This window comes from Oxyura jamaicensis, chromosome 26, assembly GCF_011077185.1.
Source record: "Oxyura jamaicensis isolate SHBP4307 breed ruddy duck chromosome 26, BPBGC_Ojam_1.0, whole genome shotgun sequence".
NCBI classification, from domain to species: domain Eukaryota; kingdom Metazoa; phylum Chordata; class Aves; order Anseriformes; family Anatidae; genus Oxyura; species Oxyura jamaicensis.
This window is the reverse complement of record NC_048918.1, coordinates 339,957-367,480: the sequence shown is the minus strand read 5'-3', so window position 1 is coordinate 367,480 and position 27,524 is coordinate 339,957. Positions and strand designations below refer to the sequence as shown.

The 27,524-nt window shown below is 51.0% G+C and overlaps 2 protein-coding genes and 1 long non-coding RNA gene across 6 annotated transcripts; 2 read left to right on the top strand and 1 right to left on the bottom strand.

The window, feature by feature from the left end:
- Positions 1-3: 3 nt before the first annotated feature.
- RBM15 (RNA binding motif protein 15) lies at positions 4-3,025 on the top strand (the record flags this gene model as incomplete). The annotated part of the gene is made up of 1 exon (XM_035347375.1): positions 4-3,025. A coding segment is annotated over one exon (2,712 nt), but the record flags the coding sequence as incomplete, so codon positions are not given.
- Positions 3,026-4,079: 1,054 nt separating this feature from the next.
- On the top strand, positions 4,080-21,362 carry LOC118178571. 3 transcript variants are annotated; one of them, XR_004756199.1, is made up of 4 exons: positions 4,080-8,768; positions 14,374-14,481; positions 18,516-18,644; positions 20,408-21,362. It is a non-coding gene; the product is annotated as an uncharacterized LOC118178571 (long non-coding RNA). The 3 variants fall into 3 exon arrangements; XR_004756198.1 differs by having other exon boundaries at positions 19,806-21,362; XR_004756197.1 differs by having other exon boundaries at positions 18,516-21,362.
- SLC16A4 (solute carrier family 16 member 4) lies at positions 15,991-26,962 on the bottom strand. Of its 2 annotated transcripts, XM_035347183.1 has the most exons (9): positions 26,622-26,960; positions 26,002-26,111; positions 24,907-25,039; positions 24,389-24,532; positions 23,746-23,907; positions 22,818-23,366; positions 21,355-21,566; positions 20,510-20,603; positions 15,991-16,333 (listed from the first exon to the last, which is right to left on the bottom strand). In XM_035347183.1, the coding sequence occupies exons 1-9, from the start codon at positions 26,635-26,637 to the stop codon at positions 16,179-16,181; spliced, it is 1,575 nt and encodes a 524-aa protein (XP_035203074.1). In that variant the 5' UTR covers positions 26,638-26,960; the 3' UTR covers positions 15,991-16,178. The 2 variants fall into 2 exon arrangements, with proteins under 2 accessions (XP_035203074.1, XP_035203075.1); XM_035347184.1 differs by lacking the exon at positions 24,389-24,532 and having other exon boundaries at positions 26,622-26,962.
- Between the last annotated feature and the right edge of the window lie 562 nt (positions 26,963-27,524).

The following is a 27,524-nucleotide window of genomic DNA, read 5'->3' as shown; positions in this document are numbered from 1 at the left end:
GGCGGGAAGGCGGCGGCGGCCTCCGCCGACAGCACCGGCGGCCGGCGCGGCCCGCACCCGGACAAGGCCGCCCGAGCCGGCAGCCGCGAGTACGAAGCTGGGGCGGCGGCGGCGGCGGGCGGCGGGGGCGGGCGGCACGGCTACGGCGGAGGCAAAAGCGCGGAGCCGTCGCGGAGCGGCAGCAGCCGGGGCGGCGGGGGGGACTCCCGGGCCCCGGTGGCCGCGGCCCCGTCCTCCGAGTCGGGTGGCGGCGGCGAGTACAAGACGCTGAAGATCAGCGAGCTGGGCTCGGCGCTGAGCGACGAGGCGGTGGAGGACGGGCTCTTCCACGAGTTCAAGCGCTTCGGCGACGTGAGCGTCAAGATCAGCCGCCTCCCGCCCGGCACCGGCGCCGCGGACGAGCGGGTGGCCTTCGTCAACTTCCGCCGGCCCGAGGACGCCCGCGCCGCCAAGCACGCCCGCGGCCGCCTCGTGCTCTACGACCGCCCGCTGAAGATCGAGGCCGTCTACGTGGGGAGCGGCGGAGGGAGCGGCCGGAGGCGCGGCAGCCGCTCCCCGGCGCTGCTGGACAAGGAGTCGCCCTACGGCACGACGGCCGTGGGGGTTGCGGCGGCGGCGGCAGCGGCTGTGCGGCACCCCCCGGCCGGGGCGACGCAGCGGGCCTTGTCACCCGCCGGCAGCGGCGGGGCGCTGGGTTATCGAGACTACCGGCTGCAGCAGCTTGCCCTCGGCCGCTTGCCGCCCCCGCCCCCTCTGCCCAGGGAGCTGGAGAGGGAGAGGGACTACGGGGGCTTCTACGAAGCGCGAGTGCGGCCGGCCTACGGGCTGGAGCGGGTGGCCGGTGTGGCGGCCGCCGGGGGCTTCCGTGGAGGAGGTGGGGGCGCTGGAGCCGCCGGCGAGGAGGAGATCAGCCCGGAGGACGACCAGAGAGCCAACCGCACGTTGTTTCTGGGCAACCTGGACATCACTGTGAGCGAGACAGATTTACGCCGAGCCTTTGACCGTTTTGGGGTCATCACTGAGGTGGACATCAAAAGACCGGGTCGTGGGCAAACCAGCACGTACGGTTTTCTTAAATTTGAAAATCTGGACATGGCACACCGGGCTAAGCTGGCCATGTCAGGAAAGGTGCTTCTGCGCAACCCCATCAAGATTGGGTATGGTAAAGCCACTCCAACTACCAGGCTTTGGGTGGGTGGCCTTGGGCCCTGGGTGCCCCTTGCTGCCCTGGCCAGGGAGTTTGATCGTTTTGGCACCATTCGCACTATTGATTACCGCAAAGGCGACTCGTGGGCCTACATCCAGTACGAGAGCTTGGACGCGGCGCAGGCAGCCTGTGCCCACATGCGTGGCTTTCCCTTGGGCGGGCCGGATCGCCGGCTCCGTGTAGACTTTGCGGATACTGAGCATCGGTACCAGCAGCCCTACCTGCAGCCCCTGCCCTTGCCACCGCCTGCTCATTACGAGCTAGTGGCAGAGGCAGCTGCTTTTGGGGCTCACCGGGGGGCCCCACCTGATCCACTCCGGGGGGCCCGGGACAGGACGCCACCATTGCTTTATAGAGACCGTGACAGAGACCTTTATCCCGAGACAGAGTGGGTGCCGCCCCCGCCCCCTGTCCGGGATAGGAGTAACCGGGCAGCTGCCTATGACCCACTGGAAAGCCTGGAACGGCGTCGGGATGGCTGGTCCTTGGAGCGGGACCGGGGGGAGCGGGAGCTGGGCAGTAGTAGTAGGGAGCAGCCTAGAAAACGGAGGCTGGCAGAGGACGGAGGCCGGCACTTGGACCGCTCTCCAGACAGCGAGCGCTCCTCTTCCTCCCGAAAGCGTCACTGTTTGGCCACCACCTCTCCCCCAGACCGCAGCCCAGAGCTCCTTGGAGGGAGGGAGCGTTACAGCAGCGACCCAGAGCGCTCGTCCTCCCGCTTGCTCCTGTTGGAGCGGCCCTCGCCCATTCGGGAGTCGCGCAGGGGCAGCCTGGAGCGGGCCCAGAATGAGAAGCGCGACCGCAAGAATTCCGCTGAAAGGGAGCGGAAGCATCGTGCTTCGGCAGCAGCCGCCGCGCAGGAGTGCAAAAGTCCAGCCAAAAAGGATGAGCGTGCTGCGGAAGGAGGTGGCGGAGGCTCCCGGCTCAAACCTCCACCTCAGAAACAGCAGCAGGACGGAGCGTCGCAGCCTGGGGGAGCCTCCAAGCTGTGCTTGGCTTGGCAGGGGATGCTTCTGCTGAAGAACAGCAATTTCCCGTCCAATATGCATCTGCTTCAGGGGGACCTCGGAGTTGCCAGCAGTCTCCTAGTGGAAGGAGCGACTGGTGGGAAAGTAGCTCAGCTCAAGATCACCCAGCGTCTTCGTCTGGACCAGCCCAAGCTGGATGAGGTGAACCGCCGCATCAAAGTGGCGGGCCCCAACGGCTACGCCATCCTTCTGGCTGTGCCTGGCACATCAGACAGCCGCTCCGCAGCTGGAGCTAGCGAGGCTGCCACGACCTCCACCCAGAGGCCGCTCAGGAATCTGGTGTCCTATCTAAAGCAAAAGCAGGCTGCTGGGGTGATCAGCCTCCCTGTGGGGGGCAACAAAGACAAGGAGAACAGCGGGGTCCTGCACGCCTTTCCACCCTGCGACTTCTCCCAGCAGTTCCTGGACGCCACGGCCAAGGCGCTGGCCAAATCAGAGGACGACTATCTGGTCATGATCATTGTCCGTGGGGCATCCTAAGGCCCTCGTGTTCTCTGTACCCACCCCTGCCTACTCCTCCACACAGCCCCTTCAGCGTGTGCCAGGTGCTATGGGATACAGCCTTAGCCAGCCCTGTCGTTATTTTTAATTAGATCTTTGTTTGTAGGTGACTTTCCCTGCCCGTTTTTCTGTTACTACGTTTTTCTATAAAGTTAAAAGCCAGAAAGGTTGGTTAGCCATTAGTGTGAATAGGATGTTTTGAGAATCCCTTATCCATGGGATAGCTGGGAGGCTAGGCCTGCTTTGATTTACAAAAAAAAAAAAGAAAAAAAAAAGAAAAAAAAAAAAACTGGGGGAGGGGGGGAAGAACAAACTCCCGTCTTCGTAATTTTGATTCGTGTCCTTTTTTCATTTCATGTATTTTAAAGCAAGTTCGATAGCTCATTCTCTAGAGTTACAAGCCTAAAAGACCAGATTTAAAGCACTCAGTATTTTAAATGGAAAACCACATCCCTGCTTGTGGACTGGTGTCACCTCATTTTTGAGTCACTGAAATTCTGTGACGGCCTCAGGCCAGCGGCCCTTTGGCACGCATGATCCCTTTCCTCAGGAGCCTGAATGGTTTCCCTTTGAGTTGCATGGCTCGAGGTTGATTTCTTTCAGGTGACCAGCACCTGCTCTTGGGTACCCTGCAGAACGTGAATTCCTTTATTGGGTGTTTGATAATTTCATCCAGCCCCACGAAATGCATGCACTGAAGGTATGCTTTTTTAACAGGTGTATTTCTCCTATTTCTCTGAGTTCTGTTGTATCCCATATATGCACTTTGGGTTTGTAGCAGTGACAATGTTTGGTAAATAGCTGAGGACTTTGTTACAAACCATGAATGTCTTGTGCTTACTCTGGTATGCAAGAAACAAGGAGGTGCTTTAAGAATAACTTCAGTTATATTGTGGTTTTTTGTTTTTACTGCCTTTTTCAAAGAGTTGCAGGTACAGTGGGGTCTGGTTCCACAGTGCAAACTCTGAGCAAGTGTGCTTCTCTCCAGAGATGGTTTTAATTCTGTAATAATTTAATTACATAAAAGTTCTCATTATCATTTTACCTCTTTGTTAATAGCAAGGAACTGCTGTCTGCTAGAGGCTTTTCAGGTACAGTACGGTGGGCATTACATGAGGTTTATAGCTCTGTGATAACCTGGAGCCAGGTGTTTTCAGCATCTTGGAGAAGTTTAAAAGTAGTTTGGGATGCTGAGGTGAGAGTTCTTTTTCATGTTACTCTAGGAGGAAGCAGTTTGCCTTTTCCCCGGAGAACTTTGTTCATTCTCTCTTGTGCGTTTCGCCCCTCGTTGGGCGCTTCGCTCCGTTCTGGGCGCCTTGCTAATACAGGCAGCTGTGAGGGAAGGGATCCAAATCCCTCGTTCTGTTTAACAACCACAGGGGTGTTGCAGCTAGCCTCTAAACTGAGGTGTAAATCTGACTGTACCTATAGAAGGGCCCTAAAATGTAATCTTGCACTTAAAGCCAGAATGTGATCTTGCACTTAGCCACATTTTAAGAGACGGGCAATGTAAGCGCAGTGCTGCCGCACCCAGGTGGTCCTCCGATGTGCCCCTGGGTAACTGCTGCGGGGCAGGCTGGTTTCTGTTTCAACTTAGATGATACAAAAATCCAATTCAGATGTGGGATGGGTTGCCAGTAGTACCTGAAGGAGGAGAGGCACTGAATGTATTCTGTGGACACAGAAGTTGCCAAGTGTGACAGTACTTGCTCGAGAGTCTCTGTCACAGAGAGGTGAACTTCTGTAATGCCACTTCACGGAGCCGCTCTTCAGAGAGAGCTCTCGTTCCTGTGCGGTGTGGTTTCCTTTTTCTGAGCAGAAGGAGTAGCTGCTGTGTCCCAGGCATCGCGGAGAACTGAAAACTCGAGTGTGGCAGCGAATCTTGAAAACAAATTTTGGTTTTAGAGCTACTTTTCTTTTGAAGTGGAAACATACAAGCCTCATTTAATGCTCTTAAGTGTTTGAGGGTGAAATCCAGGATTTCTGGATTGTTGTTCTTCAGCGTGAATGTCGTAGATTTAGGTGGCAGAACTCAGCTGTTCATCTTACTATTAACAACGAGAATTTCTTGAAATGACACCGATAATGCAAATAACTGAGAAGATACAGCGTATTTACCACTTACCGCAAAGAATGTCTGTTTTAATTCCTGCAGGTGTCTGCTGTGTGTCTGCATGTAACCAGCGCTGCTGCTAACTTGCTCTAAGTGCTTCTTGCGTTCAGAGTGAGTTCTCTAGTGGCATTAACGTGAGTCGCCTGCAAGCGCAGAGTTTTAAAGGAAAGAAACTTGAACTGCTGGGAAAACTGCCCAACGCCAAAAAAGAAGCACTAACGTCGTTTGTGTCCAACACCTCAACTTGTGAAGCAGTGTTTGTTAACGCTGACACACAGCAGACGCCTGTTTTTAAAGCCCGTAAAACTTGGGGTCAACACAGCTTGTCTAAGCAAACTTGTGACAGCTAGCTGGGGCGGTGTGGGATCCCTTTCGGGAGGAGCATCTTGGGTGCACTTCCTTTTTTTCTCGTAAAATAACAGTGGTTGTACCTGCCGCTGGCTTTTGTAAGTCAAAGTTGTGCTGCACTGGAGGGCAATAAGGACCAGGCAAGACTGTATTTGACCCCAGGTTTTCTGGTTTCTTACTGAATGGAGTACCTGCTTCTTTAAATCTGGTTTATTTGTGGTTGCTGCTCTTGTTTTGTAAGCAAGGATTTTAACACCCTTTGAGGGTATTTAATGTCAGAACATGGTTGACTGGCAATATTTTTTTGCCAGCACTTAGCCACGTGCTGCCGTCATGTCTGGTCCAGCTTTGGCAGCTGTGCTGTTCTCTTAGGCTCCGAAGTGTGCACCATTGGAGTAGCTGTCCACTAAAAGTCATCTTGGCCAGGGCTGAGCGCAAGCAGAAGTCCATCTGCAATCTCACTTCTGTATAGAGCAAAACGGATGTAGCAGAATTCAGCTCTCTTGTCGTATTTGGCATTACGTTGCTCAGCCAGAGCTCAGTATTTCTTCAAACTTTATGTGCAGCTGACGTTCCTGTATTTCACGAGTTAGTTTGTTGAATTAGTGTGGAAAAGGATGTCCTTTTCCTGAATCATTTTGTAGCCGTGCTTTTTGCTTTGGGGAAAGAACCTCAAATGACTCATACTTTTGTTTAAGATTTTATTTAATTATTATTTTTTTAAAATTGGAAACTTTACGCAACTTCCTTGGGTGCTAGCCAGTGGCTTTGTTTGCTCCGGTCTAGTGCGTGGTTTGCTGCAGACTGGGAGTGCAGCATGAGCACTGAGGTTACCATCAGCGCTGGAGGTTTCGGGCTCCTGGCTTGTGACTCCTGGTGCATCCTTTTAAGCGTTGCAGAGGGAGAAGCGATTTATGTGCCAGGCAAATCTTAACCCTATTTTTTATACGGCTGTCAAAAGACTGAAATGCTTTGGTGACAACTTGCTCAACCTCCTGTGGAGGGTGGAGGAGAGAGTTTAGGCTTCCTGCGTTGGCAGTGAAACGATCTAGCTGATGGTAACCGAGGTGAAAGGCCTGAAGTATTAATGGGAAGGAGGAATCAATGGAAATTGTGAAGGCAGGTTCAAAAACTCTGAGGACTCAGGGAAAATGGCTTGGAAAATCGTGGTTCCTGGCTTTTAAGTCAAACAGTGCTGAGGGCAGTACTCGTGGGGAGTCTGCTGTGCGCCTGTTGAACAGAAAAAAGAGTGGAGGAAATCGTTGCCATGCTACAATTACAGAGTTTTTGGGGTTCTTTCCCCCTTGTCTCCCCTTTTTCTAATGACTTTCTGCAGATAGCACCGAAGGACAGGTATTCCAATGAGTTATGGAAGGAATGATGAGATGATTTTTCTATCAGGCTTAAAGCAGACCGTATTGTTCAGAGAATGGTTAATTGAATATAAACTTGCTGCAGGTTTTAATTGTGTGAAAATGATGGATGAGAAGTATTACTTGAATAGTAACAGTTTTAAAAGATATTAGGTGTGTCTTTGATTTGCCCTCTTTAATATTGGAATAGCCTGCTGTTGGAATTATGCAGCAAAATAATAACAAAAGAAAAACTTGTAAACACTACATTTTACGTTTTTGTTGATAAGTTGCCTTCAGGTAATGTTCTTTGAGGAAAGTCAACCGAATTGTCAAGAAATCCGTTGATTTTTCTCACGGTTAATTATTTTGACATGTCCCATTAACTGTTGCTGAAAGTTGAATAACCATCAATACTGTAAGCCTAGTTTAACCTCGGTCCAAAGCCAAGCCCTGCACTACTTGTTATGCATCTATACATAGAAGGTGACTTCATTGCAAGGCTTCGTGCCCGCGGGTGGTATAACGTTGGGAGGCGAAAATCTGTCGTGTACATTTGTATTGAAATAACATTTTCTTTCCTCCTGCAAGCAAAGCTGGTGGACTGCAGAAGACAACCGCATGGGATACCAAGCTCTAATGGACCTTTGGGAAGAGAAGCTGTGGCTTGTGTGGAATTTACATGGGCCTCTTGATGGAAGAAAGCTTATCTGTTTAGTATTTGTGCATTTTACTAAAATGGCAGCTTTAAAAAAAAAAAAAAAAAAAAAAGTTGTGTATCTGCTATTGTGATGCCAATGCCCGTGTTTTAAGTGGAAAAAAAATGACCTCTTTGCTTTGTGCTGTGTACACAAGATTGCTGGAAAAGTAAAGGAATACCCTTTTTATGGCTCACACAGCTTAAAAGTAGCTGTCACTCAAACATGCGCTCACAGTTGAGCTGATTTTGTTTCATTCTAAATAAATTGTTTCTTTTGAGGAAAATGGTTTTTCTGCCTGGAAGTGAATTGACGACAAACGTTTGACCCCTTTGTTTGCAGCAGAGGGGTACTTGCTGCTGCTGCTGCTCCGTGATAGTTGCGGGTCTTGAGCAAGAAGCAGGGAGACTGGCACTTTGGCGTTGACCAGCGTGTTTTACCAAATCTGAAGAATCTAGTTGATTGTCTGGCTGTGGCACCCCCTTGGTTTGCGGTGAAGGGGGTCACTTGCTGCTTTACTCCTCATCCTTACGAGGAAGCGGTGCTGATGCTGGCATGCAAGAAGCAGGGAAGCACCACCCTGCGTCTCAGAACGGTGTACAAGTCTGGGGCTTCGACGAGCTGGAGTTCCTGAATTTTATGTTTCTGATTTATTTTGTTCACCCAACTTGTTTGGCTTTAGTTTTGATTTTTTTTTTAAGTTTGAAGAAAAAGTTTGAAATTGCGTTGAATCTTGCACGTAAACCTTTGCACCAAATTGCCAAAAGAAAAAGCGAAATGAGTCCTTAGGAGTGTTTAAATGCTGTTAATAAAGCCTTTCCTGACACACGCGAGGCGCTCCTCCATCTCCAGGGGCTTTTCAGCAGTTATGCAGTGCTGGGTTTAGTTCTGAATGGATGAAGAGTTCCTGAGAGCTAGAGTCGGTAATTTAAAACCTTTGCGTTGGTGTCAGTGCCTTATTTTGACCGGTTTTGAAGCAAGTGTTCCACACGCCTCGGATGTGCATGCACCCTGATCGCGTCCCAGGTACGGCTGCATGTTTGCTTGCAGTCACCACAATGTGTAGTACAGATGGTGAGAGGAAAAAATGGAGGCATCCTGACAATGTTGTGTGCTGTAGTCCTGCCTTCTGTATGGGGGCTCCTGAGCTGTGGAAGGCTGTTCCAGTGCAGGAGCACAACTCCATGTTCGCTGCAGGAGACTTCGGGGCACATTTGACAACCGCTGAGACGAAGAGGAAGCTAACACTGCGGCATCGTTGGCTTCAGACACCTCTCGTGTTATGCTTGCCGGTCTGTTAGAGTTAATGTGACATGCAGATGAAGACACCTTGAAATGCAAGCTTGCCCTGGTTGCCTTGACATACTTTAACCTCCTGTGGATAACGAACCTAGTGCTGTCCTGCAGCCGTGCAGGAGCATTGCTAGGCTGCAGGTGCCTTCCAGCAACAGGATGCCGTGGTTGTGCTCCGCAAGGTGTCTCTGTTCCCGGGGCAAAGAGCTGTGTAAATCCCTGAAACAGGTAAGGGGTTTTAAAAGGTTGAACTGAATTGTGATGTAAAAGGAGATGGTTTTGTTGTTTACCTGTTTTTGCTTCTCCAGCCTTGAGCGCCTACTAACTTTTACTGATGTGTGTTTGCTGCGGTCAACGTGCCGCTCCCAGCCATGCTGGGGATGGTAGCGACGGATCAAACTCTTCGATGTGGCTTCTGTGTTTGCTTTGGGGTTCCTGGTGGTGATCCAAGGTCTTCACCCACGGGGCAAGGTGCCTTGGGAGTGAAGCTGCAGGACTTTGGTGTGGAGAGCTAGAGCTGCGATTTTAACTTCATGAACTGCTTGAATTAACGCTGACTTATAACCAGGCACTATTTGTAACTTGTGTGTGTTGATGTGGAAAGCCAAGCGATGCTTAGGCAAAGCTCTGTATGTGTTTGTGGGTGCTGGTATAAGCATTTAAATGAAGCTGTTTGTTGCAAATGAGAGCGTTTTTAGATACTGCTGGTAATGAGGGGAGGGAAACAGAGAGGGGATACTTTTGAGATGGGATTTTCTTCCAGAAGCTGGTGTTTGTAGTTGAAGTTGATATTTTTGCAATGTATTCCATGTTCTGTTGAAATGCGACCTCTGAATCTGTGGTAACTCGAAGCGTTGTACGGAAGGCCCAGGGCCCGCAGCAGTACCGGGAGGCATGCTTGAGCCTGGCTGGCTGCCCCGTGGCCGGTGGTTGATGCCACCAGGAGATGAGGATCTGTTAGCGTGACCCAAGTAAAGGAGTCGCTTCTCAGAAGCTGGCTGTCTGCTCGGGCAGCCAGGCGCGTGTCGGGGGGCTGGGCGTGCTCCCCCCCTTGGATGTGCTTTGGCTCGTTGCGGTGCAGCGAGCGGGGCCGGCGGTGGCTGCTCCAGGAGGGTTCTGTGGCCCTGACTCCTCCCTTACTGAGCTGAGGGCTTGTTGCAGTCGCCTTGATGTTACGTGGTTATTCTGGAGACCTGGAGGTACCGTGGGATGTGGTGTAGGGTGGTTCTCCTGCGGCTGTTCTGTAACTCAGGTTGGTTTTTGTGTGCTGGGTCTGCCTGCTGAATTGGTTAGAGGGATGCTTCGGCTCCAGGAAAACCTGTGCTTTTGTTAAAGCTGGGCCCTCTGAAGGGTTAAGTGCTCTATATGCATCATATTAATTTGGCTAATGAGGCTTCAGGCAAGCAATCTGGGGAAAGTGGATTTGTAAAGAGAACCACTTAATTAACTGCACTGCAGTAGAAAGTGATGCTCGTGGCTTAGATGGGGAACCGGTGATTTGAGTTCTCACATTTGTTCACAGTTGTGCTTTTACCAGCCGCAGCTGAATTAATAAGTAAGTTTTAGACATCAGATGGCCCAGATTCTGCTCTTAGCTAATAACAAGCTTATGTTCACCTCATGCTGCTGGTTTACTGTAAAATAGCAAATGCTCCTTGAGGATAGAGTCTCGCCTCGTGTCCCACCTTGTGCGAGCTGGCCGGGCGAGTCGCCCACAGAAAGGCGAGGGAAAGGAGTGGAAAGCACCTTGGGCAGATGGCTTTGTGATTCCTGTTGTATCTCCTCCTGTTGTTGTCTGTTAGCCGTGGGCCCATGTTTAGTGACAGCCAGCTTGAGAACTGGGTGAAGTAAACTCTTAAGGCAGGGTAAGCTGCTGGACTGTCGTCGCCCTGTGTGACGGGTCACGGGGTCTGCCCCGTGGGGCTGGTGTCTGCACGAGGAGCAGAGACGGAGGATGGGGCGCACTGACATTTATGACAATGTCTTTTGACAGCCCTTTGTATCTTCCGCCAGTGATGGATGCGTTAATTAAACGTGGGTGTGGTGACACGGCAGTGGTGCTGCAGCTGTGCCCGTGCTGTGTGGGGCTGGCGCGTGTTGGCCTGGGTCGGGATGGCTGGCGTGCGAGGGACCGTGTGTGGCTGCCGTGGCTCTGCCAGCGAGCCACAGGTTAACTGCGGGTGCCGGGTATTTCAGCTGCTTTCTTCCCTGCCTTGACCTTCATACCTAGTTCTGCAATCGGGTTGGAAGGTCAGTCTGTGGATTTTGAGCCACCTCCAGTATTTCCTGTCCCCAGACGCAGCAGTAGGGCAGGCTGACCCTTAGCAGGGCGCACTGCTTCAGCCAGAGCCCTGTGTGCTGCCCTGCGCCGGCAGCTTTCCCCGTAACGCCTGCAGTTCGCGAGCATCGGGGTGTCTCAGTCGATATCTTCGTTCCCATGAAAGTGCCGCGTTTCAGGCCTGCGGAATCCCAAACCACAGCCTCGGGACCGCCCGTGGGTGCAGGAGGCTTGCCGGTTCGGGAGCCTGCATCTCCCTCGGCCGAGCCTCCCAAGGGCTGCTGTGGCGCTCGGGGGGCTGGTGGAGCAGCAGTGCCCCGGGAGTGCTAGTGGTGGGCTGGCACTGCCTGGGAGCTGCTTGTGGGCCTCACCTCTGGCAGCGATGGTGCGGGGTGAGCTCCTGAACTGCCTGGGCATGGCGAGGAAGGGGACGTCAGCGTCCGCTTGGGTGGGTGAACGAGAGGCCTCGTTCCTTGCATCTGCCGGCCCGGCTCCCTTTCTCTTGCACTAAGGCATGATTCAAACCGAATTGGTGTGACGTGTTCCTGGCTGTCAGAGAGCTGATAACAAATGCCTTTTCTCTTCCTCCTTCACTTTGTTTCCTCCTCTGTAATTCCCTTCCCTTGCTTGACTAAAGGCTTGAGGACACGGGGATGGAGCTGTTGGAGTGATGGGGTCACTGGAGGGTTGTGCAGATGCCTCCCTGGCCCTGTCTTGCCCATGTGAGACATATCTGTAGGCGAAAGTGCTCTAAAGCTCAGAGGTGACTTAGGAGGCGAAGTCTGCATCGCTTTGGAAACAGGGACTTTGACCTATGAATTGCTTCTGAAATTGCCCATGGGCTTGAACGTGAGTTCCTCATCTTCTGTGGTTGCTGCAGGCTTGAAAGCTTTTCAGTGAGGATCAGGCTTTGTCAACTTATTTTAGCTTTCGAGAAGACTTCTGTATTTTCAAACATCTTATTATTTTTTTTTTCCATTAGGGTAGCTGAGAAATTCCCATCAGCTTCAGTGAAAGTAGCTGTGCTACCTTTAAAGATGTTTTTTAAAACAAAAAACAAAGCAGCTCACCTCCCTGGGTGGCTTTCATGTGGCTGGAAGTAAAATTCCCAAGCTCGGGCTGTGCTGAATTTCCGCGCAGTGTCAGCCTGCATCAGCAGAGCGGTGCTGGAGGGGCTGGGGCGCGCGGTGTGCTGCGGGCAGGAGGGGAGCGAGCACTGAAGGATCCAAGTGTGCCTGTTATCAGCGTGTGTAAGGGCGAGTAAACAGCAGAAACCACACGTGGTTATCTGCCAAACAAGCGGGTGAAGGAAGAACAGCCTTGTTTCCTGTTGCTGGAAGGCCGTCTTGTCATATCCTTACCAAGCTGTTTTAGATTGCTCTCCGCTTTGTCCCTGTGGCTTAAGGGAAGAGCAGAGACCTCCGCAGTGCCGTGAGCTGGAGCACACCTGGCTGTCGCCACCCAGAAAGGCTCACAGAGCAATGAGCGAGCATTCCTGTTCCTTAAAGTGTCCCTGAATTAAGTAGGCCTTATTTTCTCCTAGTTAACGAGCGTCCTGCAAAGGCAGTGCTTCTCACGGGGCTGCTGCAGGCAGCGGCCTTGGTGTGGCTGTGTGCGCAGGGCAGCCAGCTGCAGGTGCTGGGGCTGAACCCAGGCGTCCCGACCTCGCGCCTCCCCGAGGCTTGCAGCTTCTTGGCCGGGTCTCAAAGTTCACCTTGTGCACATGAGGGAAGGGATGGAAATGACCGAGCCCAGCCTGTGGAGTGGATTTTATTCCGAGATAAAGATTGTTGCTTATTACGCAATAAAGATCAGGATCAGCTTTCCCGGTATTCAGTGCCTGGGTTTATCAGTTGGCAGCATCTGAGAGCAGCAGAGGGGAAGTCCCCGGCTTTATCGCAGATCTTTTTTGTTAAGACAGGCTGAGCATGTTGAGGGCAAGACAGGAGAGGCTTGCTTGTGTGGTGAGGAATGGCTAAAGCCGAGTTTTTAAACCTTTGCCCTGCCTTTTGATGATGCAGAAGAGGCCTCCACCAACTCACAACCAGCAAGAGCTGATAGCCAGGGCCCTCGAAAGCATACGCTGATGTGCTTTTGTATAAAAAAATCCAGTATGAGTTAAGGACTTACACAGTGTGCTTTTTGATACGATCTCTGATTGCACTGTCTTCCTTAGCTCTTAGAGAGCTGATAAATCCCATTTAAATCAGTGTTTTTTCTTGGCTTCTGCAAAACCCATTGGTGTGGGATTCAGGCCCACCGGGTGCTGCCTTATCCCTCCTGAGGGATGCCCGGCGCAGCTCCTGCTGCTCGCTCCCTTTTGGCCAGAGCTGCTGCTGCGTGGGTCTACACGTGGGAGCGGATGGCGGAATGCGAATAACGATGGAAAAGCACTTTTCGCCCCTCCGGCTCCCCGGCAGGATTGCAGCCTCGCAGCCAAGCTCTTTTGGCCTCAGTTGTGCGTTTCTCCACATCAGGAACTGATTCGTGGTGACAGCAGCAGGTGCTGCGATTTCCCACTGGAGAAGCTGAGCCTGTGTTTGGTTCCCCCCTCTTTCTTCAATTTTGTGGTGCTAAAATTAATCAGGAATCAGGCTATCAGTTCCCTGTCTGCCATTTCTTAGAAGGCTTTTTATCTAAATAAAGTAGTTTTTTTTTTCAAAGGCGCTCAGGGATGTTGCACCAGGTTTCTGTTGGGATACGGTGAAAACTGGAGGCTGTTTCATTAGGCTTTGTGTAAAAGCTTTCATTGCTCTGCTGCATCAGTACCAAGCTTTGCCCTATCTTTTGCAAGATCTCTAGCATCTGGTTTATCTGCGCTGTTCTCCTGGTGTGAATTTCAGGGAGGTTTTCAAACCAAGGGCTCTTTGCTGAAGTGCTTCCAAACCTGGTTTGTCATCCAGGTGGAAGAGGGGCACAGCCCATGGGCACCGCGTGTGCGAAAGGTGAGCTTGGGACAGGAGGGTGCTATGCGCAGTGACTGCCAGCGCTGGGTTTCTCCAGGATGTGTTATTTGTTTTACAAGTTAAATTACTTCATGAGAAAGATCTCTAGTGGCTTGGTAGCAACGGGCCCTACAGAGCAAGGGCAGAGATGATGCTTGAGGGGCTCTGTGAAGCGTGTGGGACTTGGGACCGGGCAGAACCGGGAGGGCGCCGCGTGCTGAGCAAAGCCCTGTCCAGGCTGACAGTCACGTTAAGCCAACACTGCCTGTCTTCTCCACCCTCTGTTCTGCATTGACTAAGGGAGCAGGAACGAGGGGGATTTGCTATCAGCCTAAGAGATTACAGCTAGATTTCTTGTGAACTTGTTTGTGTCCCAGCAAACCCACCTTCAGCATTTATCCGATCAGTGCGTGATGCTGTTCACTATGCAAAACTGTCTTTATGAAGTTATTTGCAAGACAGGATGGAAAATCTTCCTCTGGGCAGATGTTCCCAATGTTGTTACTGTTTGTTTTGTATGTGTTGTGCGTACATTGTGAGTAAATAAATGGCTTTGGTTTTCAGTGTTGCAAGGAAAACTAAAACATCTGTTTCGTGTTTGCCTTCTCAGCAAAAGGTACAAGAGGAGAGGAGCGGATGTGACCAGCAGAGGTTATCCTGAGCCTGCTGAGCTGCAAAGGTGGCGGCTTGAAGACTTCTCCTACCACCCTGGCTGATGGTAGGACTGTGCAGGGCGGCTGGGAGCAGCTTCTCGCAGCAGGGATTTATTTTCCTCGACCTTTTTGGACAGATAAGAGGAGGTGACTGGGGCGTGGAAAGGTACCTTGTCTATGCAAAGTTATTTCTGAGGCACATAAAGGCTGGAGGTGCCTGTGTTGGGGGTAGGATGCTGTGGGAAATGGGAACTCCTGAGCTGTCTGCAGAAGGAGATGGTACAAGGATGTTGGAGACCCTTAATTTTTGTATATAAGGGTAAGGAAGTGGTGGCCTATGCTACTCTGATGGGAGAGCAAAAGCAAGGGGGACAGGGGACTCTCCTCAAAATCCTGGAGGCTGGGGAGGTAGGTTGGAGCCGATGGGATGAGGTGTGCCCACCGCACCCTGCAGGTTGGTTCTTGGTAGCAAAAGAGCTGAAAACAGCAGTGCTTGTGTTGAAATGAGAGTGGTGTTCAGCAGAGTGGGTTTATTTAGGGAAAGGGGAGAAGAGCTTAAAGCGTGAGGACAGGTACTCTGAATCTATAAAGCTCTTGAATTTGGAAACCTGAAGCCAAGCATAAGCCAGCAAAGCCTGAATAGTTTCTATTACAGCAACAAAACCAGTAGTCTTTAATTTGTTCAGTAGGAGCATGAATATTTCAAGAGGTGAAATCTTAAATTTGCAAATGAAAGCTTCGTCCCTGCTGAAGGTCTTAGCCCAGTGTGCAGTGCGGGACTGGCTTGGGACAAATTACATGGGATCCGCTTGCCCCTCTTCAAGCCCCAGTGCCTTAAACACCTCAAAGAGTCTTTTTTTATCCTTAAACCCTGGTTGCTCAGCAAATGACACGCAAGATCCTCTTGCGGATCTAAGCATAAGCTGGTACAGGTGGATCACATGCTGTAGTTGATGCTGCGGTTTGGGTGTGAAAGGACAATTTTTGAAGCATTTGCCGCCTGTGGATTTCTGCAGGAAGTGGAGGAAGCTGTGAACAGGCAGATCTATGAAAAAACAGGCATTTTATACCACTGATACTCCCCACTGAGTGCAAATTCAGGGCTAAAATATTTCCCTTATTTCAGTATGCACGGTTTCTTTGGCTCTGTTTAGTTGTGTAACCACTGAATACGGCCCATCGTTTGTGAGTGAGCTGTCCTGCCTGCAGCTGTGTCTTAGCTGCAGTACAGCTGTCAAGTTGTGCAGCTTTTTATTAAACACAGACCGCTTAACTTTGTGCTTGAAATAACCCTCTGGGCAGTTTAAAGGAATGTTTCTATAGGGGAATAATAACCTTTGATGTTGTAAAAGAAAAGGGGGTGAGTGGGGAAGGATCATGCCAGTGGCTGAGTTGGTGGTCATGTAAAGCCCCTGTGATATCCCAGCTCTGCGTAACAATTTTAAAGGGGATAGCACAGAAAATTGCAGCCTCGATAGCAACCAGCAGGGCAGGACAGCGGGGGGCTGGCAGAGCCCCGTGCCCCCCTGGCCGTCAGCTGTGTTCCTTCCTGTCAGACAGTGCGTTACCCTACGTGGTTCTCAGGTGGCTTTAATCACACCAGAAACATCCAGAAATGCAGTGGTGAATCTGACACATGAAAGTCCCTGGTTTGACTTTGCTGCCGCTGGTAGCTTCGGGTGCAGAAGGTCTGTGCTGGCCGTCGTGTCCAGTTGCGGGTGCAATGAGGCTGGTTCTTCAAAGCTTCCGCTGCTTTAAAGCTTCAGCCCAGCGTGGGGACGTTGCTCGGGTTGGCTTCCTTTAGCTTCCACTTCTGGGCCAGCGGCTCAAAGAAGAAGGACACGGGAGAGATGAGAGCACAGGCTCCAGCAAAGAGGAAAGAGCAGGCGTAGGTCTGCGTGTAGTCATACAGCCACCCTGCAGGAGGAAAGGTCGTTAGTAAAGCTGTTGGATTTTCTCACCAAAAGCCTTTTGGGAGGTGGGCGGGAAGCGAAGGATGTGCGTTCTCATTTCAGAATGCCTCTGATATTTTCTTTAGGTTACCTTGACTCTCTGTGTGCCCGTGGCGGCGCAGCACGGACAGCTGGTGCCTGGTCAGGACAGTTGTGATAGGTGTAACTGGCAAACGTGTAGGGTGTTCCGTTGGGGCTGATGTTGCCGGATCCTTGTAGTGGAAGTTGATTTTAATCTGATGGAATTTAATCCCCAACTTTTTTTCCCTGTTTCAGTAAGTGAGCTGCTGCAGCAGATGTCAGGTCCCATTGGTAACGAGATGACTCCTTTGCAACATCCGCACTGCACTCTGTGGATTCCCCAGACCTGCTGCCTTGTGAGCAGACCCAGTTTAACACAACCTATCTAATATGAAAGATCCCAGACCAAGAGCAGGGAGCAAACTTGCTTAAAGGTAGCTTTGCCAGCACTTAAAAGGAAAACCTACATTCAGTAGAGGCTCAGGTGTCTGCAAGGGGGCAGACTGCCTTTTTAAAATGACCTTTAAGTGTTTTGTTTGGTTACATCCTATCATCTAGTATCTGGACATTCAATTTAAATGTGCATAATTCCTCTGTTTGAATCTAAAATATACAAAGCAATAGGCATTGCTACTGTGTGTAACAACTTCTGTAACATACTCCCAAATCTGGCGTATGGATGCACAAGGTGGGTTAGCAGCAGTGACCAGCTGAGCTAGATCTGCTGCTGGTGTACACCAGAATTCCTCCCTGACATCCACGGATTTACACAATTTACACCGGCGTTAGGTCTGGTCTGAGTCTGGGATCCTTAAAACTGGAAAGGAGAGGAAACAGCAAGGTTGTCCCAGGAGATCCCGGCTTTGCACTGGAGCGCTGTTCCTGCTGTACCTGTGAGCGCCCCAGCACTCAGTGGGAAAGGGAGTGATGCTGCTTGGGACGTGGCTGCATGGCTGGCAAGAGGTGCTAACGTTTCCTGCCCGTAGATTTGTACGGCCATGGAGTTCTGTAGAACGGGGGAAAGGCTTGTGCTGCTTTGCTCTACTGCTGCTTCCCTGTGGGCCTGCCAGCAGCATTTGGTTCCTGTTATCCCATGCCTACACTGTGAGGTTTCAGCTCTGTTTTTTTTCTCAAGGATATTGTTTGAGCCCTGCATGTGTCTTGGCCAGAGGGCAGAGCCAAGAACCCCATCGTGATTGGACTAGATAGTCTTCAGAGGTCCCTTCCAACCTCAGCCATTCTGTGACGGTGCTGTCTGTCAGACGGGATCCTGTGGTGTAGGGCATGGTGATGTGGGTCCTGCTCCTGGGCCCTGTATGTTGTGCAGGGTTGTTGAGTGCTCTAGTTGTGGAGCTCTGAGTGTTTTTATTATTTTTTAAAATTGCCTTCTGGACATTTATAAACGTGGGATTTTTTTTTGTTGTTTGTTTTGTTGTTGTTGTTTTTCCATAAGCTCAAGCTAGCGCTGAAGCACCAGCATAGCCTCCTGGCTGGCAGAGCCGCGATGGTGATGCCTTCACCACCAGATGTCCCAGCCTTCAAAGCCTGCGTTCCTGCTCCCAGAGCAAAAAATAAAAGCAAATTCCTCCTGCAGAGAGCAGAATTAGAAGCCAATGGTCTGCAAAGTGCAACAGAGCAGCGGTTTTGCAAGCAATGTGGGTAAGTCCCTGGCATGTAAAGTGGTACAATGCAAACAAGCGCTGCACATGCTTGTGCTGTGGGCTGTGGCTGGGTTGTTGAAATTGCACCACTGCTCTGTGATCAGCGGAGGGATCTGGCACCTCTGGGTTTTGTTTATTGCAGATGTCCTAGCAGTAATATCTAGCATGAAGAGGCAGGCAGAATTTAGGTGAGAGCATCTAATGTATGTGCCAGTGCAGCTTTCAAATGATTCCTTCCTCTCCCCCTTCACCGCACACATTTGTTGGGGCTGGAGTTTTTGTGTGCTGGCTGCTGGAATCTATTCTGTAATCTTGGATTACGTAGTTTGTTTTTTTCCTTTTGCAGTGTGAGTTACTGATTTGTCCTGTTTATGAAAATAAAATATACTCTCCCTCCTTAGCTTGCTTGCGGCTTGCCAAAATAATGTTTGTTTTGTCTTGTTCCACTTTGGTTTTATTTTTCAGAAGGGCAGGAGCGTCCAACAGCGCTGGCAGGCAAACAGCTGTGAGCAAGCCGTCAGGCTCCTCGCCACGGGCTTTCAGTCGGGCTGGCTGCCTGCAGACTCAAGGGCTTTAAGTTAAACAGATTTGCAGGTAAGTCACCTTTTCGTTGCATTGTGATTAGGCTTTGCTCTAGTGTGCAAAATAAGCGTTTTTTTAATGTGTGTGTTAATATTATGTCTTGGGGTTCACTATAAAAATTTGTCTTCATAAAATTCTAAAAATCGTACTTCTGAAGTCAAAGTTTTAGGAAAGTCAGCAGCAGTCAAAGGCACTAAACCCCAAGATCTTACATAGCATGTAAATCCCATTCTGTATTCTGCAAAGAGCAGCTGCTTTTGGAAACTTAATCAGTAGTTTCTAGTCCCATTCAGTATTCATGCTTAATACAGCTGTGTTGGAAAATTGCAGAAGAAAGAAAAAGAATTGGAAGAGAAAATTGCAGAAAACTGAAAATTATCTTGTATCACAAACCTAGATCCTGATCTCTGAATCATTTCCCTCTTGCTCTGCTTACACTGAGATGGATCAGCGAGGGTTTTGCTTCTTGGCTTTGTTTGGCCTTTATTTATCCCATCTGTATTAAGAAGACTGATTTCTGTGCAAGCCTTTTGCAAGAAACCTGCTTGCTTTACAAAATCCAGATGCGTTCTCGCAGTGAGTGGTTAGCATCTTCAGAACGCAGAAGGTTTCCAATTATCAAAAAAATATATTGGAAGCAAATGAAAGCGTAGCTGCTGTGTTAGCATGTATGATGCATGGATAAAGGATAGCCAACTTATTTCTTTTTGTACTGCCAGAGTATTTACTCAGATGGTTTTACGGGTATTGCTTCGTGGTGGATATACATCTTGTATCAGCAGAAGAGATCTTCCCCAGTACAGGCTGTGTATCACTGTGACAGTGTAAAGCACGCTGTCAATGAAGTACTTAAGTTGCTTGAAATTGCAGCCATATACAGAGTTTGGCCAACCTAGAAATACTGATTAGGGAAATTGATCTTTCTCATGCCCGCAGCACAGCAGGCTTGCTAAAACCTTGCAGCACGGAGGTAGTATTTCAGAACACTTGGCAGCTTGGAGCCAAGTGCGCCCGCAGGCGCGGGGCAGCTGCCAGCACAGGGCAGGAAACAGCAGATGAAGAACAGCTCACCAGGTTTTAGTGTGAGTTCAGGGCACATCTGCTAGGTGAGTGATGGGACATCGCTCACACCAGTGTTGGACCTTGCAGCTTTTTCTGATCACTTTATTGTAGGAACAGCTAAGATCCTCGTTCCGGGTATGAGGTATGGCTAAGGGTCAGGGGAAGGATGAGCTTTGTCCTGGCCTGGATGTATGGAAGAGAATGAGCCCCTCTCTTGTGAACAGAAGCTTGTTTCTGAGTGCTTGAAATCTGCCAGATACTCAAAACTGTTTTGGTTTCCTGGCAGAAGGAGAAGAGGAAAGGCTTTTCATCCTCCTTATCTTTGGGCACAGGAGCTCTCATGGCTAAGTAGCGTAATCTTCTTCAAAACAGGAGATTACTGGGACTTTGCTGTACATTTCAGTGCCTCTGCTTGGCAGGGCTGCTGCTGAGCCTGCTCGAGCCTTGCCTTTATCAAGCTGTCTTCCCTCCTGTCCCTCTGTTTCTAGCTCAGGATTAATAATGCATCCTTAGTGGTAAAATCTGTGCTAGTGTGGTCACCATTGATCTGCTGTGGTCAGGCTTATAAGGGGGGGGGGGGGGGGCTGGAGGCCAGCATCCTTTTTCTCTTGCAGCTGTTAGACTGCTGGTTGGGCTCTGCAAATCCATGAGCAAAAATGTTGCCTGCGTGTAAAGATAATGTTCTTAAATATGCTTTTTTTCTACTTGGACAGAAAGATCGGCTGTGGATGTTTATGGGTAGGAGAAGAACCAGAAATACACTTAATTGGTGGACATCTGTGGTGGGTATGCGTGGTGTGCAATGTGTGAGTTACCTGCTAGAGGAGGTCCACCAACAGCTGCTATCCCAGCAAAGAAGGAAGCAAATCCCAAGTAGCTGTGGAGTTTTGGCACACCAACTAGATCCACCTGATTGTAAGACCAAAGCAATAATTATTGGTAGGGTTCATGTGAACGAGCAAGGCACAAAGCACCTTTTCTGGGGAGTTTCCTTTTCAGCTGCTGTAATGTTTTGCGAGGACTTTGCACGTGTAGGTCTGATTTAGCCTTGACTCTGCTCGCCTCCTGAAGGTCGGCGCTGAAATCACAGGGATGCAAGGTGCAATGCCCTCACCCCGCTCTTTGGGCACCTCCTGAAACTGGTAATGCTGCTGAGGCTTTGAGGAGGCTGGCGTCAGATCTGACTGCATTCCTTCCCGGGGGAAAATCCCAAATCGTAATGTTTCCCTATCCAGATCCTGCTGTAACTGGTCTGTGTGTTACAGCTGACTCGGGTTGGGACCAGATATTCACAGCTCTCTGCATTTGTCTGAGTGCTTGTAAATGAATGGATTCACTCTGGTTCCCGGGAGCCGTCTCCTTTAGAAAGGAGGATGTGGGAAGCAATTAGCTAAGTCAAATCACTGCCAATCTGCAGCAGACTCGGGGTGCTTTTGTTGCACCTGGGCTGTGCGTGCCGGTCAGCAGGCTGGGGGGGGAGACTGGGGCTCTCGAGGGGCTCAAACTGGGGGGTCTGGAAGGGAGACCCCTCTGGTGCAAGTCTGCACCAGCCCAGGGCACTTCAGCTTTAGGAAAAGGTTGTTAGGTATTTTGTGGAATATTGCTGGGAACACCGTGTATTGTTATTATTATTTATTATTACTTAAAGAAATATCCTCACCAGCACAGGGAGCACCAGAGCCAGGAATCCACCGCAGAAAATGGCAAAGGCCACAGCGTAGGCCACGAGCAGCGGGAACGTGGTGGCCAGCGGGCAGAGCAGGTTGGTGATGCCGCAGAGCACCAGGTAAGCCGCGTGGTAGTGGTACTTCTTGGTCCAGTTCTGGTCCGCGATCCACCCCGAGAGGAGTTGGCTGACTGTCTCTGTGATGCCTGGGGAAAGAGGAGGTCATCGAGCCTCAGAGAAGATACTATTTTTACATTTTTTCCCTATTTTGTGAAGAGCTGTGAAATGCATTCTGCCCGCCACTCGCTTTAAGGATATGGCCACAAAGGGCTGCAATGCCAAGAAGCTGCAGGAAGGCATTTTTAGGCTGTTGTGAAATTCATGCTTTTTTCTTTACCTTGGTGCCTTCTTTGCCTGTGGGTGCACAAAAGTGGTCTGTAGAAATTCAGTTAAGGGCTGTGCACTCAACAGAAAACTCTGAAGTGCCCTTCAGTAAAAACAGGAAAGAAAGGTTTGTCACTTGATCTTTTTCAATATGAAGAAAAAGCAGACTACTGAGAAGTGTTCCTTTGTGTGTGTCTGTTTTTTTAAGAAGCAAAAAAGGACAAAAGCCCGGCATTTTTTAAAAGGATCAACAAACCTTTGATACTTGATTTAACATTTCCGGATGTGTTTTTATAAACTAAAGGTGAAAGGACTGATACCCGTCAGCTCTGTCTTGCTGACCCTCCTACTCTTGGTTCAAAATGTCAGATTAATTGCTGTGATCTCTTTCTAGACTCTTCCACAGCATGCATAATTTCTAAATGTTATACAGCACTGTAGAAGACACATTTATTTTGGTATAATAAAATATTTTATCATGACTGAGAATGGAGCCACTTTTTTAACCTGATGTGACTTCAGTGTAATGCCGCCTTTATGTCGTTATTTTTGGGGGGCGGGTGGTGATATTTTTTTCCCCCCTTTCAGGTAAATTTGCCAAATCCAAATGGCTAGATCCGATTTATGAGTGTGTTTTTGTTGTTTTTCTCTCCTAATACCGTATTTCTCTCTGCATACATTCCTGGGTCAGACTAGAGGTCCTGGATTTGTGAGCGACTCTGGATTTCTGTGGCTTTTGTGGGTTTAAGCAAAGCAGGGAGATTGGTGGGAAGGCCTGGGAGGACTGCTAGCACCTGTGCAATTTGAAACTTGTGTTTGTTCATTGCAGAAGGGATGGGTGTTCATCTGGCTTAGGTTGAGAGAACCACCCACCATGTGAGAGCAACTTTGTACTTGTACAGAAGGCGACACTATATATACGGAAGGGGGGTAAGGGCTGTGAGCTCCAGCTCTTCCATGAAGATTTATTCTAGAACACATTTGGGACTTTCTTGGCAAGATTTGTGTTGTATTTCTTTCCTATTTTGGCATCATTGTAATTATAAACGTGTTTAAAAGATTCTTTTGCATACCAGCCACTGAAATGAGGTAGGAAGCATCCATGCTGCTTATGCCCAGCGTCCTGGCTCTTGCTACCAGGTGAAAGGTGGGCACGAAGTAGGCCAAGTGGCTGAACAAAAAAGACCATGTAAAAATGCAGAAGAGGGGATCCTTCAAAGGGGAAAAGTCGAGGAGAGGCTGGGGATTTTCTTCTTTGGTTGCTGGGAGGGGCTTACAGCTACTCATGCCCTCGCTGGCTGTTTCTGGTGAGCTGTGGTCTGCGGGGGCTTTCTCCAGCCCTTCCAACGCCTCCGCAATTGCCGGCTCAGAGATGTCTCCGCTGCAGTGTGCCACGGGCTGCTCTGTGGTGGGCAGGTCCCATGTGTGGCCAAGCTGCGCTCCCCTGCCGGGGGCTTCATCCAGGTGTCTAGCAAGGGTTTCTGAATCTTTTTTTGGCACTGAGGACTCACTGTCATGGTTTTTAGCAGAGGAGCGTTGAGGCAGACGGGTGCTGATGGGACGCAGCAGCATGCTGGAAGGCACGAGGTTTAGCATGATGCCTCCAAAAATCAGGAGAGTACCTAAACAAAGAAACAAAGACAAAAGATGCCTTTTTTTTTTAAGGTCTTTTTTAGACAGGATGTAATCCATGTCCAACATGGAGAACGATCAGCAAAGAGGTAAAGGTGCCTTGCCGGAGCTGTTATTCTGGCTTTTGGGCTGGAAGTCCCTTTCTTTCTGATGCATGCAAAAAGAAAACAGAATCTGGGGGCGGGTTGTTTTATTTTCACTCATCAAAAGTGATGGACTGTCCTGAAACAGTGTAGTAAAAGTAGATATCTCCAAACTAACCTCGAAAGAGGCAAAGTTGTTCCTCGGTGCATCCAGTTTTAGCTTTTAAAAAGAGCCCCAGGTGCCTTCTTCACACTGAGGAGTGTGGAAAGTGGGAGATGCGCTCACCTTGCCAGCCGTAGGAATTGATGAGAAGCTGTGTGAAGGGCGCTGTCAGGAACGTCAGACCCATTCCCGAGCGGGCGATGGCGTTGGAGAAAGCCAGCCGCTTCCTGCAGTGCTTGGCCGTCGTCACCGCCGCTGCCTGGTACAGGCAGCAGAACCCCATGCCTGCGGTATGGGTGGGAGCGGGATGTCAGTGCCAAGAAGCGGCTGCTTCGTATCGGGAGGTCTGGGGATTCAGAGGCATGCTGTCCTAAGCTTATTCTCCCTGCAGTGGAGGTGAAAATGAAAGGGGGGGCTGGCTGCTACTGCTATCGCTGGAGAACAGGATTCCAGGCATGTTGTTTAGTGTCCAGGGCTTTTGAGGCTGTGCACTTTCACTGAGGGGTTAAAGGCCAGGATTTGTGGCATATGTTGGGTCCAGGGGAAAATGAAACAAAACACAAAGCTAGTGTGGTCTAGCATGTTGAAATTGGTATCTTACATTCCTGAGCACGAAGCTTTGGGGTTTCGTGCAGCACCTCATGGAAAGGGGCTGGTGGCAGTAGAGGGCCGGTGACGGTGGGGGCACAGCCTGGTCTAAACGAGCAGCTTCTGCTCGTTGTGTGCAGCAAGGTCCCCGCGTGCCCGTCCGCCGCAGGCAGCTCACCCAGGAGGAGTCCCATGGAGACGCAGAGGAAGGGGACGCTGGTGGCCTGCGTGCTGAGCAGGCAGCCGCCGCTGACCAAGCCGGCCCCGATGATGGAGGTCGGCCGCTCGCCCAGCCTCCTGCAGACCACGGCCACCAGCGGGGCTGCAAGGGAAAAGAGGCAGAGTTCTCATGCCCAAAAATGACCGCTGATGCTCTGCGGGGCCTGGAAACCTGGAACCTGGAAATCCGGGGGAAGAGGGCAGAATTGAAGCCCAGGCTTCCAGATTTCCTTAACCTGCTTCTTGATGCACAACACGGCTCTGGTGAATTATTCAGCAGCTGGTTTGATTGGAGACATTAATAATGCTGCTAGGGGTGAGGATTTGCTCGTGTCCTCTATAACCAAGCAGCTACAGCAGGGTGCCATGACCCCGCGGCTGGGGATGGAGGTGCCACCCCCAGAGCACCCCAGTGCCCCTTCCAGCGGAGACACCCGGGGCTGCAGCGCTGCCCCAGCCCCCGTGGCGCCTGCTCACCTCCCAGGAAGCGCAGCGAGGACATGATGGAGCCGATCCAGCTGACTTGCTCCGAGGAGCCCCCCACCTCCTCTTGAAAAGCCACGAAGAAAATGCCAAAGGTCTTGAGCATTCCCATCACAAGCACGTTCACCTGAGTTCAGACCAGAAGCAGGTCAGGCGCTGCAGGGGACGGCTGCTGCTTTCCTGCTTTGTGTGCTCCCTCGTTCTGGATAATTTGTTGTGTTCTGGGAGAAAGAAACTGCGAGGAGGGATGCGGTGGGTGTTGGGGGAATATCCTTCGGGTGGACTCGTGGTGGCCACCTTGCGCTTTAAGCTCACCCCAATCCTGTACAAAACTGGCTTTTTCAAAGAAAAAGAGCAAAATAACACCAGAGCTTAACTCTGCTTGTGTGTTTTGCTTTGCAAATTGTGTTTTTAATATTAAAAAATAATGGTAATAATGAGCAGGCCTCGATGCTGTGAAACATTGCCAGCAGAGGGTGGGAGACAAGCGGAGCAGGCACGGGTGTTGGCCAGCCCCATCTCCCAGGCTGGCCCTGCCACGGGGCAAAGGACAGCTAGTGCCCTCGGTGTCCTGCCTCCCTCCTCCTGGGGCTGGGGTTAACGATTGGCAGCTGTGGACGCTGCCAGATCCACTCTGCAGTGGGGTGGACGGGGGGAAGGTTTCCTGCGCGCCCCGGCCTTTCTAGCTGCGTGATGGGGTTTTCTTGATTGCTGACGGGGGGATCGCCTGGGCTGGGGTGCTGGTATTGAAGCACATGGCGTGGGGGCGCGCAGGACCACTGCTCTCCAGGTGGGATTTCATGGCTCCTGCGTAGTTATAAAACCAGCGTGGGGACAGAGGCGGCTCGGGGGAGGTGAGGATGGTTGCATCCTTGTGATCGGGGCCTCCGGCAAAAGAGCTCTTTGCTCAGCCAGCAGCGAAGCAGGGACCACTGCCTGCCTGTCCACGCTGTGGCAGAGCACTTTGTCTCTTAGTGATTGCCTATCTTATTTTGCCATCAGGATTAGCCTGTCCTGCATGCGCCACACTTGAGACTTTCCACAGACCCCAGCTTCCAAAGGTTTTAGATGAGTTTGTTCTCTGCTTACCAGGAAGAAGTGGAGCACCGCTACCCATGCCCACCCTCCACTTGTGCCTTGGCTTGCGTCTCTCGTCGCTGCCGGTGGCTCTGACTCCAGCTTTTCCTCTTTCCTTTCCCCTGGAAATGAGAATTTTGGGGTGCAGTAGCTCCTTGCTTTCTTGCTGTTGCAGTTAACCTGTGAAGCTGCTTCCCTGAGAGCATCAGCTGCCCTTGAATCCCTTTGGTCCTTTCCCGTTAAAGAGGGAGCAGCTTTTTGTGTTCGACTTGGGAAAGCTTTTGAGGATGGGTGAAGCTTTTACCAAACTCTTTTCCAATGGATATTAGGTTGCACGTAATCACTGGCTGCGAACAGCTTAGACTCCTTTCTCCTTCCCACCAAACTGCTAAAGCTACTTAACATTCAGTGGTTCCAAGTGACAAGCACCTCCCTGCTGCCTTAGAGCACGCAGTCTGTGTGCTTTAGAGCACGGGTTTGCCAGAAGTCGGGGGTTCACTGTCTGTTACCCATCTTTGAGCTCTCAGGGGAAGCTGTCCATGTGCCGCCTTTCCCTGCTCCCCTCCTTCCCATCGCCTCGCCTGTGCTGCACCTCCCGTGGTGGGGCTGATAAACCTGGAACTGTTCCTTACCGTCTTGCTGCTGCATGCTGGAAAACCTTCCCTGAAACAGTAGATTGCAAAGAGGAATCGTCTCTTCATTTGCTCCAGAAACAAAATCCCCCCGCTGGGACCTGCTGCCCCCAAGTCTGGTCCTTCATCCGGCTCCGGTGAGGACAACCAAGGCAGGACGTGGGCGCTGGGGCTTTGTGGACGGAGCCTTCCTGCTCCGCGCTGCCTCCAGGCCAGGAGTCCCTCCCCTTCCCTGGTCGGGGCTTTCGCTGAGCAGAAATCCTGCCCGGAGGAAATGGAGCCTCTGGAGGAAAACCCTGTGAGGATCCAGCTCCAGGCAAGGCTCCAGGTCCTGCTAGACATGGAGTGGGGCGGTAGGTGGCAATGGTGGCCCGAAGCCAAGCCCTGGGCGGCTGGCGGCCACCCAGGCCTTGGCCCCAGAAACAGGAGAGAGCCTGGAAAGCTTCACGTTTTACAGCCAAGGTGCCCTGCAGAGGGCTCAGGGCAGGAGCTGGTAGCCAAGTGCATTTGAGTTGGCTCTGTGCCCCTGTTGTAAATATGCACAAACTCCAGGGCAAACACAGCCGCTGTGCTTCGTCCCCCCATTTCGGCTGACCTGTCACCCTGACCGATGTTCCTGAAAGAAGAGGGATCTGTCGGATCCTGACGATGCTCTGTCCCCCCCCACCTTGCAGCGCAGGCAGCACTCCACCTCGCTGCAGGGTCCTAGGACAGAAAGACAGGGTTGGGCGCACCGGGGTAAATCAGAGGCTAGGGAGAAGCTTTCACTATAGCAGGGCTGGTAATGTGTGCGTTGAGCTTTTATTGAAGTGGGGTGGGTTTTGCAGTGCATATGGTTTACGGGCTCGGAGGACGGCAGGTCACGGTGCCCGGGGGTGCTGGGGAGGAGGCAGCGGCCGCAGC